The sequence below is a fragment of the Nicotiana tabacum genome, chromosome 9 (assembly GCF_000715075.1).
Source record: "Nicotiana tabacum cultivar K326 chromosome 9, ASM71507v2, whole genome shotgun sequence".
NCBI lineage: Eukaryota > Viridiplantae > Streptophyta > Magnoliopsida > Solanales > Solanaceae > Nicotiana > Nicotiana tabacum.
In genome coordinates, this window is record NC_134088.1 from 5,418,785 (window position 1) to 5,430,932 (window position 12,148).

Consider the following 12,148-nt stretch of genomic DNA (forward strand, 5'->3'; position numbering starts at 1 on the left):
TTATTTAGGATATTTGAGGTCAAGATCCAGACTGGAGTTGTGTATTCAAGTAGCATTGGCGGTGTCAGAAAATTCAATAAAAGTGTTCAAAGTCCATTATTTGATCATTAACAATAATATTTTACCATATAAATAATTTAATTTTTCGGTGAAGGGTGTTCAGTTGATCACTATTGACCACACATAGCTTTGCCCCGGAGTGTTGGTGGTGTGACAAACCCCTTTCAACATGGGCTAAAGTTCAAAGTATACATTGTTAAGTAGCACACACTCTTCATAACAAGTGATATTATTAAATCAAGCAGTTGAAAAAGAGTTTCTAACTCTTATGATAGTGCAATTACATGCTAATGTCAACTAAGTTAATGAGATTGAACCTGTTTTAGTAACAGTAAAGTCTTTTTCAATCTACTGGAATTTCAACTTCCATCTTCAAACCAGGGCTGCCAAGAATCTGCAACATAGTAACTTTGTCAATATCATTCCAACAAACAAAACAAGGAACGTCCAAAGGTCCGGTGCACTAAGCTTTCGCTATGCGCGGGGAAGGACCGGACCACAAGGGTCTATTGTATGCAGCCTTACAATAGATGTTTCTCTGTAAGTAGCAAAATTAGGATTTTCATTCAGGAGTGTCAAAATTTAAATAAGTAAATATACAAATAAGTCAAGAGAAGTTGATACATAGGATATATTTTTGGGACTAAGTGTTAGTCTGTTACTTGTGTATGCCTCTTTGTGAGGTTATTCTCTCGATATTTTGTACTCTCTTTTATATAGTAGATTGCTCATCTTCGCTTGTGGACGTAGGTCACTTGAGCAAACCACGTTAAATGTTTGTGTCATTTTTCGTATATTTCTCTTTTGTTGTCTGATTTATCATCGTTCGAGGTTTGCTTTACTAGCTTTCGCATGACACCTGACTATTCCGATTCTAACATATACATATAAAAAAATAATGCTTAACTATCTAAATAGTGTAAATTGACACTCCTTGGAGCTATGTGGCTCCGCGACTGCTCTATTCCTGCTTTCTTATTATTAGCTTCAACATGGAAAGAAGAAAAAGAATGCAAAGGTCTACTTAGACTGGCAACAAGAAGGATAAAGTTCCTACACTGCTATTTGTAACTTTCCCATTATCACACTGATATGGTGTCCATCACATTCAAATGATTTGGTAGCCAATTTTGTTGACTTGGTTTGGTTTGGTAGCCAACCTTGTTGAATTTGTATAATTTGGTAGCCAATTTTATTGACTTGGTTTGGTTTGGTAGCCAACCTTGTTGAAATTGTGAAAAGGGTGTGTAAATTATCAAATATTGTAGGCTTTAGAGAGTGAAATTTTGGCTATAAAAGGAGAGCTTTAACTCTCATTTCTACACACCAACAAAGAGAGAAAAGAAAGAGCAAGGTATTCCATAAACTATAAGAAAATAATTTGTGAAGAAAAATAGAGTGTGGGAGATAATGTAGTGAGGTGGAAAAAGCAAATGAGTGTTTATTTCTTTTGAGGGTGTAGTGGTCTTAGGAGTATTTTTTACTCGTTACTACACAGTGTAAAATTCCTCGCTATAGTGATATCAGTTGCTATTCTTGGCCGTGATTTTTTCCCTTATTCAGAAGGGTTTCCACGTAAAATCTTGGTGTCATTATTGCTGCATTTCTATTCTTGCTGATTTAACCATAACTTAGTGTTCTGCGTTTATCACTAATACCGTGAATACTATTTTTACGGGGTTTATTCCCAACATGTGGTATCAGAGCCAAGGTTCTGTCTGAGTATGCTCTGTGGTTGCAGCACAGTCTGAACTTCCACATCAGAAAAGAATTATTTTGGTCTCCTAATAAATAGTATTTGTATTTGTGATAAACGATGGAAGCCAACACTAGTAGAATGGTTGCTTTGAATGGTACAAATTATGTCATTTGGAAGTGCAAAATAGAAGATTTTCTCTATGTCAAGAATTTTCATCAACCTGTCTTCGCCACTGTAAAGCCTGATAATAAATCAGATGAAGAGTGGAATCTGTTACAGATGCAGGTTTGCGGCTTTATTAGACAGTGGGTTGACGATAATGTTTTGAACCATATTTCTGGGGAGACACATTCTCGGACCCTATGGGAGCACCTTGAAAGTTTGTATGCTCGGAAAACTGAAAACAACAAGATGTTTCTGATAAAGCAGATGTTGGGTTTAAAATACCATGATGGTTCCGCGATGACAAATCATCTGAATAATTTTCAGGGGATCATGAACCAGTTATCTGCTATGGGCATTAAATTTGATGAAGAAATTTAAGGCTTGGTTCCCTACCAGATTCTTGGGAAATTCTTAGAACTTCATTATCAAATTCTGCTCCGGATGGTGTGATCTCTATGGATCTTGCCAAGAGCAGCCTTCTAAATGAAGAGATGAGAAGAAAATCTCAGGGTTCCTCCTCATCAGATGTCTTGGTGACTGACTCTAGGGGAGAAGCAAGAATCGGGGTTCTCAAAATAGAGAACATAATAGAAGCAAATCCAGAAGCAGACTTGAAGATATTGAGTGCTATCATTGCGGGAAGAAAGGGCACACAAAGAAGTTCTGCCGGATTTTGAAAAAGGAGAATAGAGAAAAGGAAGAAAAGAAAGAAGATGGAAATCATGTGGTCACTACAGAAGATCTTGTTACAGTACTTGATGCGGATCTGATAAATATTGTTTGTGATGAGTCAAGCTGGGTTGTGGACAGTGGTGTCGCATCTCATGACATCAAGGAAGGAATTTTTCTCATCCTATACTCAGGGTAACTTTGGAACTTTAAGTATAGGTAATGAGACTGTATCTAGGGTGGCTGGTGTTGGAACGATTTGTTTGGAAACTAGTATTGGAACTAAACTAGTTTTAAACAATGTAAAGCATGCACCTGATGTTCGTTTGCACTTGATCTCTGTTGGTATTTTGGATGATGAGGGATATGTCAGTACCAATGGTGCTGGAAAGTGGAAGCTCACTAAGGGCTCCATGATTGTGGCTCGTGGGGAAAAGCGTTGTGGTCTATACTGGACTACGGCCTCTACCTGTGTTGATATGGTGAATGTTGTTGAGAGCCATAACTCTTCAACGTTATGGCATAAGAGACTTAGCCACATTAGCGAGAAAGGACTAAATGTTCTGGCCAAGAAGAAATTGTTATCAAATTTTGAAAGTGCAAAATTAGAAAAATGTGAACACTGCTTGGCTGGAAAACAAAAAAGAGTTTCTTTCCAGTCTCATCCTCCTTCAAGAAAGACAGAGTTGCTTGAGTTGGTGCATTCAGACTTATGTGGTCCAATGAAGATAAGGACTTTGGGTGGTGCACTTTATTTTGCTACCTTTATTGATGATTGTTCAAGGAAACTTTGGGTCTACATCTTGAAGACTAAAGACCAAGTGTTGGGTGTCTTTAAGCAGTTTCAGGCTTCAGTTGAAAGAGAAACTGGAAAGAAGCTGAAGTGTATTCGTACTGATAACGGTGGTGAATATTGTGGACCGTTTGACGAATACTGCAAACAACAGGGTATCAGACACCAAAAGACTCCTCCTAAGACTCCTCAGCTTAATGATTTAGCAGAAAGGATGAATAGGACCTTGATGGAAAGAGTCATATGTTTGCTTTCTGAAGCAAAGTTGTCGAATTCCTTTTGGGGTGAGGCTTTGTTGACCGCCGCACATGTTATTAATCTATCCCCTGCAGTTGCTTTGGAAAGTGATATTCCAAACAGAGTTTGGTATGGCAAGGATGTTTCCTATGACCACTTGAAAGTGTTTGGTTGCAAAGCTTTTGTACATGCGCCTAAAGATGAGAGGTCAAAATTAACTGCCAAGACAAGGCAGTGCATCTTCATTGGTTATGGCCTTGATGAGTTTGGTTACAGGCTATATGATCCAATTGAGAAGAAGGTTGTGAGAAGCCGTGATGTTATCTTCGTGGAGGATCAAACCATTGAAGATATTAACAAAGCGGAGAAGTTAAAATCTTCAAGTTCTGAAGGTTTAGTTAATCTTGATCAAGTTCCTCATACAAATGGGGATGACGCTGGTGGGCTCAATAATGATGGTGATGCCCAGAACCATATTCCAGATCAACATATTGATGGTGATGGTAATGACAATGCTAATGTTAATGAGGTAGATGCTCATACTCACGAAACTGTTGACGAGTTAGATATTCCACTCAGGAGGTCTTCTAGACCTCGTACTCCTTCCTCCTGTTATTCACCCAATGAGTATGTATTACTCACTGATGGGGGAGAACCTGAATGTTATGCGGAGGCTATAGAAGATGAGCACAAGGATCAATGGATTGAAGCCATGCAAGATGAGATGAAATCTCTGCATGAGAACCATACTTATGAGTTGGTGAAATTGCCTAAGGGCATGAGAGCTTTGAAGAACAAGTGGGTATTCAAAGTTAAAGCTGAAGAACATAGTTTGAAGCCCAGATACAAAGCTAAATTGGTTGTCAAGGGATTTGGTCAAAGAAAAGGTATTGACTTTGACGAAATATTTTCTCCTGTCGTGAAAATGTCCTCCATTCGGACAGTTCTTGGTTTGACTGCTAGTCTTGATTTGGAGATTGAGCAAATGGATGTGAAGACTGCTTTTCTTAACGGTGACTTAGAAGAGGAAATTTATATGGAACAACCTGAAGGTTTCAAGGCAAAAGGTAAAGAAAATTTTGTATGCAAACTTAAGAAGAGTCTATATGGATTGAAGCAAGCTCCGAGACAGTGGTACAAGAAGTTTGAGTCTGTTATGGGGGAGTAAGGCTACAAGAAGACTTCTTCAGATCATTGTGTGTTTGTACAAAGATTTTCTGATGACGATTTTATCATCCTCTTGCTATATGTGGATGATATGTTGATTGTGGGCAGGAATGCTTCTAAGATTGACGAGTTGAAGAAACAGTTGAATAAGTCTTTTGCAATGAAAGACTTGGGTCATGCTAAGCAGATTTTGGGCATGAGAATTACTCGTTCGAGAAAGGAAAGAAAGCTTTACTTGTCACAGGAGAAGTACATAGAACGTGTATTGGAGCGCTTCAATATGAAAAGTGCTAAGTTGGTTCACATACCCCTTCCTGGTCATCTAAAGTTGAGCAAGAAGATGTGTCCAACAACAACGGAGGAAAAAGAGAGAATGGCCAAGATTCCTTATTCCTCTGCCGTCGGAAGTTTGATGTATGCAATGGTATGCACTCGACCGAATATTGCTCATGCAGTCGGTGTTGTTAGCAGATTTCTCGAAAATCCAGGAAAAGAGCATTGGGAAGCTGTAAAGTGGATACTCAGGTATCTAAGAGGAAGCTCACATGAATGCTTATGTTTTGGAGGATCAAATCCAATTTTGAAGGGCTATACATATTCTGATATGGCAGGTGACCTTGATAACAGAAAATCCACTACTGGATATTTGTTTACTTTTTCAGGGGGAGCTATATCATGACAGCATAAGTGTGTCGCACTATCTACAACTGAAGCGGAATATATTGCGGCTACTGAAGTTGGCAAAGAGATGATATGGCTCAAGAGATTTCTTCAAGAACTTGGATTGCGACAGATGGAGTATGTTGTCTATTGCGACAGTCAGAGTGCAATAGACCTAAGCAAAAACTCCATGTACCATGCGAGAACAAAACACATTGACGTCAGATATCATTGGATTCGTGAGCAAGTGGAGAACGAATCACTACAAGTCAAAAAGATTCACACGAGTGAAAATCCTGCAGATATGTTGACCAAGGTGGTACCAAGAGACAAGTTCGAGTTATGCAAAGAACTTGTCAGCATGCACTCAAACTAGAAGACAGTGCTACCTCCTTTAGATGAATGAGGCTGGAGGGGGAGATTGATATGGTGTCCATCTCATTCAAATGATTTGGTAGTCAATTTTGTTGACTTGGTTTGGTTTGGTAGCCAACCTTGTTGAATTTGTATAATTTGATAGCCAATTTTATTGACTTGGTTTGGTTTGGTAGCCAACCTTGTTAAAATTGTGAAAAGGGTGTGTAAATTGTCAAATATTGTAGGCTTTAGAGAGTGAGATTTTGGCTATAAAAGGAGAGCTTTAACTCTCATTTCTACACACCAACAAAGAGAGAAAAGAAGGAGCAAGGTATTCCATAAACTATAAGAAAATAGTTTGTGAAGAAAAATAGAGTGTGAGAGATATTGTAGTGAGGTGGAAAAAGCAAAAGAGTGTTTATTTCTTTTGAGGGTGTAGTGGTCTTAGGAGTATTTTTTACTCGTTACTACACAGTGTAAAATTCCTCGCTATAGTGATATCAGTTGCTCTTCTTGGCCGTGGTTTTTTCCCTTATTCAGAAGGGTTTCCACGGTGTCATTATTGCTGCATTTTTATTCTTGCTGATTTAACCATAACTTAGTGTTCTGCGTTTATCACTAATACCGTGAATACTATTTTTACGGGGTTTATTCCCAACACAAACTATATCAAGCTTCCCGGAAACCTACTTGAGCTAACCGATGACATGACTCTAGATAGAAGGATATGGAGGTTGAAAATTAGGGTAGAAGGTTAGTAGGGAGTCTTGCATCTCCCTTTGTCTTCTCTAGCTCGATAGTATTAGCGCTAGTTCGGTACCCTTTTTTCCTTAGTTTTCTATATTCGCATGTCTCGTTTCGTTGTTACTTGCCATTGGTAATTCCGTAGTTTGCTAGCAGTACTTCGTTCATATTCTCGTCTGCTGCCTTGGAATTAGTTTTCTAAATATGTTATCTTGCTACTACTTGTTATCAGTACCCTTTTCATATTATGTTGTTATCTCCGATTTAGTTTTCTAATTATTATTTTGCTATTACTTGCTATCAGGGATTCTCTCACCTCCTTTAGCCGAGGGTCTATCGGAAACAGTCTTTCTGCGCTTCCAGGGTAGGGGTAAGGCTGCGTACATCCTATCCTCCCCAGACCCCACTTGTTGCACCACACTGGGTTGTTGTTGTTTATCAAGCTTCCCGGCAAAAACAACAACAAGAACAAACTCAGTGAGTCCCCACAAGTGGGATCTAGGGAGGGTAGCGTGTACACAAACCTTAATATATCAAGCTTCTCGGCCGTAACGACAAAACAGTCAAGGCAAAGTTTATCTGAATCTGTTGTTTGATCAAACATTGGACCTTATATAAATACATATGGTACCTTTTATACAAATGCACTAGTGCATATCTCATATTATATCTTCAGAGGCAAGAGCAATTGGCATGTCCAGAGAATTGTTAATAAATCTGTCAAATATGCACCAGAAACTTACAAAAAGAAACAGATTGTTTGAATGTCGAATGTCCAATATTTACCTTTAGGAAGTCAGATTGGACTAAAGAAGAATCCCCGCTGTATCCTGCTTCCTCAAGAACACGCGTCAAAACTTGCTGCATAGACAGAAAATTAAAATGGAGTTAAACACAAGGTCACATTTCTGTATCACTGTAACTTCATAGAAGGTGGTTTCTTCAGTAATCCACCATCAATATATTCTCATCGACAACTAGTTTACTTCGCACAAACATATATTATCCAAAAAAAAGATTATACCTATAACTTAATCCAAACCATCCTAATGAATAATCTCCCAAGTACACCTATATTAGTTAAAAAATCATCACCGAGAACAAAAAGGAAAAATGTGAATTATCTCCCATGTCCGGGCCAACTTGCACGCAACAGGATATCTACTCCCACTAGCAACAGGTACCAGGTAACCCGAGACATCATGGTTCTTAACCCACTTCAGTGAACACTAGGTCACATCCTTGTGGTGCAAGGCAAATTGCCGTTGCTTTTATTTCTTTACCATGGAAACTAGATATGCAATAGAACCAAGCTGATCGATCAGCTTCTTGGATTGGTACTTATGTATACCTAAAGCAACTCATAAAACGGAGAACTGCACTTGATTCTTTTCTCAACACTCATAACATGTTGAAAACTACACTACTCTATTGCCTATATTTGAACTTTTTCCTCAACTTCTTTTCAAAATTGAATTTTTCCTGCTAAATATTTACTATGGTTTAAGTCTTTAATTACGCACTCCCCGTGGCAAGAATAGAAAGAAAAGTAGAGAAGCTTTACTATAGTTAAATGGGAATCAAAATAAGTTGCTATTTCAAGGAGAATATGTGAAGCAAAAGAAAACGCGAGATAAGAGCTGAGAAATGTATAAGAATCCCCAAGCTTGCCTTTAGATTTCTATTTGTTATTCTTTGTTTATAAAGGTCGTGTCTGGACCAGCTTATGCATACCTGAACTAATCAATCAGGGATATGCACATCGACTAATCCATTAGGTTCATAGGTTGTACCTCCTACCAACACAAGTACGCCCTGCCCAAACAAACAGCCCCGAAACAAACAAAAAGGTATGTGTCACACTCACGATGGACTGGTTACCGTACATAAAAGAGTCTTCCAGTTCCACTTTCAGTCACTGACCTTAAAACAACAAGAACTGCATATCGTTTTCTAATGTTTCTGTCAGTATCAAATTCTGCTGGTCTGCATTTCGCTAAAGTGCAAACTATGAGCTAGATGAAAGCCTATCCTACACCAGAAGTTTACAACTAATAAAGAGATAATAAAGCACAATCGGAAGATTGAATGATTTGAGTTCAATATTCTTAGTAGTATATTTTCCAATTCACAGCTATTAGAAGTAAGACACTAAGAAACTTCATTTACTTCCTGGTCACTTTGTAATCCTCATTTAGGCATCAAAATGGGAAATTTCGGGAAAAAAAAGGTAAAGAAGAAGAAATTGGAGGCATACAACACAAACACTACCTTTCGTTGAACCTCAGACATAAACTGTCCAGTCAAATCCTGCAAGATCTCTAGCATATCATTGAATGTCACCTTTCCATTCCCATCGGAGTCATAAACCTTAAAGATAACTGAAAAGTAAGAAAGAATGACAGACAGATAAGAAATACTTAAGCAGAAGAAAGTAAAGTTGAACGAAAAAGGAAATCGAATATGAAAAATTGCCCTTACATTCAACCTTTTGCTGCAAGCTGGAATGGGCACTAAATGCTGACAAGAATGCTACAAATTCTTTGAAATTTAACCCATCTATCATCCTTAATAGCCTCTGGATCACATTAGAACAAAGTTTTATAATGGCGAATTCGCCAAATGTGTTTGTGATTTGTCAATGCTGACCATTAACCAAAAAAAATTCAAAGAAACAATATAAAGGGCAGCCCGGTGCACTAAGCTCCCACTATGCGCGGGGTCCAGGGAAGGGCCGGACCACAAGGGTCTATTGTACGCAGCCTTACCTTATATTTCTGTAAGAGGCTGTTTTCATGGTTCGAACCCGTGACCAGGAGCAGCAACTTTAACAATTACGCCAAGGATCTCTTCAATATACTAGTAATAAAGATAATCTAGTGTAACCTCTTTATTGATGGATCAATTTACCTTCTTTGTATCTCAATTACATTTCCCCTTTAAAAACCTTCTCTCTTCCCACTATACCTCTACTTATTCAGTGTCGAACCTATGTTGTTAGACATTTCTCCAGCTCTCACAAGAATTTCGTGGCAGTCGTTCTTGGGGGATTTCCCAAGTGACCGCACCACAACAACAACAGACCCAATATATTCTCAACAGGTAGGGCATGAGGAGGGTAGCGTGTAAGCAGACCTTACCTCTACCTAGTGAAGGTAGAGACACTATTTTCAATAGCCCCTCGGCTCAAAAAGGGCGAGAACACACATAAACTACTGATACAGAATTATTTTCTCACACACATAAAGGGTGAGAACTAGTCTACCATCTTTGTTGCATTATGGTTGCTTTCGCATTCACTATTTCTAAAAACTAAAAGGCAGTCTGGTGCACTAAGCTCCCGCCATGCGTGGGATCCGGGGAAGGGCCAGACCACAAGGGTCTATTGTATGTTGTCTTTCCCTGCATTTCTACAAGATGTTGTTTCCACGGGTCGAACTTATGACCTCTTGATCACATGACAGCAACTCTACCAGTTACACTAATGCTCCCCTTTACTATTTTTAAAAACTAGGTAAATAAAATATAGAAAGCAAGATTTGCATAATCATATAGGAAAACTGGATATGGGGTTGCATAACTATGAGGAATTTTATTCTGTGCACTTATTTAACAATATCGGGTTAATTTGACCTACAACAACAGATAACTCTCTATATCAAGCATGATATGGTGACCTGAAAAACAGAGTAATAAATAGGGGTATGCATTCGATTTATCGATTCGATTTTGACCCTTATCGATAATTACTTATCAATTATCGATTTGTACATATGCTTATCGTTATCGTTTTAATAAGGTTTCGATTTTTTCAATTTCAATTTATCGATTTTTGGGTCTTATCGATTCGGTTATCGATTACACCAATAAGAAAATTTGCGGGATTCCACGGAAAGTATATCGCTATAAACACGCCTAACTAATATGGACAAAAAGAAGCTAAAATAAGAGGAACACCTTTTATAACATAAAAATTGTGTTAACAAGCACATGCAACGAAACTAAAGTAAGGGATCAAATGTATGTCACCAACATTCCAACGGTATAAAAAAAACAAAACAAAATACATCATCACTGCTAATTCACTCCGAAGAATGGTAAAAGCGGCGCTAAAGAATGGGTAGAGGAAATAATAGGGTTAGGGACTTAGGGTAAAGGAAAGGGTATTATAGAATAAGGGTATATTTGTCTTTTTTGTATATCTTATCGGTTTATCGATAAACCGATAACCGAAGAGAACAAGATCGAAATCGAAATCGATAACTCGATAAGAAAAATTTCGAAATCGAAATCGAAATCGATAAACCGACAACAAATAATCGATTCGATTTATCGATAAACCGATTCAAATGCACACCCCTAGTAATAACTAGCTATAACAAATTAAATTGCACTGATTGCATAAAAAAATTAATGCTTAGCGTGTATAACTTAAACTCACTGTACAAAAACAAATGTTTTTATCATGATTTAGCTCATAAACGACGATGAAACCTGAGATAGAGGATTGACAGCAAATTCGGGCACTGAAAGAAACTCTTCTCCAGAGATAAATCCACACCCTTTTCGATCCACTTGACAAAACCTTTGGTACAATGAAAGTATCTCCTGCTGTGAAACTAAGGAGAAAAAAAACAAAAAATAAAAAGCCACAACTTTAGTAACAATTACCCTTTAAAAAATTAACACACATGAGCATATAACTTCAGATAACAATATTGCACCCCAAAGTGTGGCCTAACTATCAATGAAGTGTGTAAAAATGTTCAAATCCTAGCAAAAACTAAAAACACTAGCTAATTTCTTCTCATTTGCCTAAACCTTTGCGAGCAAGAGGTTACTTGTTACTAGATGTGAGGTAAAAAGTACCGATGGAATAGTCGAAGTGCGCACAAGTTGACTCGGTCACCACTATTATTAAAAAACATATAAGAATATTGTACAACTGTGGTAATTACATGTGTGATTGCAGTGTTCTTGAACTTCTTCAATGTCATATTGAGTTAGCATGGAAGAAGCATTGCCCATTGTAATTTGAGAAAATTGAATTCTATGGTAAACAAGAAGCTTGATTTAGTAGGTCAAAAAAAAGGAATTTTATGATTTTGGGAATTGGGTGAGCTGCAAAAGTAACAACTCATGACTGTGTGAATTATTAGCATTTTGCATTGGTTTTTCCAATGTTTCCAACTAACTCTGGCATAGGCAGAGTGCATTTAATTTTGGTTATTAATATATTACAAATATCTCCCCTGAAGTTTACCCTAATTACAAAGACTTCCCCTGTTGTTCTGAGAATTTATTTGAACAACCGTCGGCTCATGTTTTTCTTGATCCAAAGGTCCATTGGAAACAATCTCTCCAAGTTCACGAGGTAGAGGTAAGATTGCATACACTTGAGTTGTAATCACAGTAAGTTTATTATAGTTGTTATTACATAAATATTACAATATTAGTATTAAATAATATATTTGAGTTGTAAAATAAAATTAAAAGAAAACATTCAAATTTCTAAAATGATGAAGCTTAATGACATCTGGAGAATAGAGAAGTTGCAATGGACAACTTTAGACAGTTAAAAATCCTCAAAGTAAACG

The 12,148-nt window shown here is 37.6% G+C and overlaps 1 protein-coding gene across 2 annotated transcripts; it reads right to left on the reverse strand.

The window, feature by feature from the left end:
* Window positions 1–273: 273 nt before the first annotated feature.
* On the reverse strand, window positions 274–11,718 carry LOC107790566 (uncharacterized). 2 transcript variants are annotated; one of them, XM_016612509.2, is made up of 6 exons: window positions 11,510–11,718; window positions 11,046–11,170; window positions 9,033–9,129; window positions 8,823–8,932; window positions 7,338–7,412; window positions 274–454 (listed from the first exon to the last, which is right to left on the reverse strand). In XM_016612509.2, exons 1-6 carry the CDS (start codon window positions 11,577–11,579, stop codon window positions 404–406), a joined length of 528 nt encoding a protein of 175 aa, XP_016467995.1. In that variant the 5' UTR covers window positions 11,580–11,718; the 3' UTR covers window positions 274–403. The 2 variants fall into 2 exon arrangements, with proteins under 2 accessions (XP_016467995.1, XP_075077498.1); XM_075221397.1 differs by lacking the exon at window positions 274–454 and adding an exon at window positions 7,202–7,268.
* Window positions 11,719–12,148: the final 430 nt, after the last annotated feature.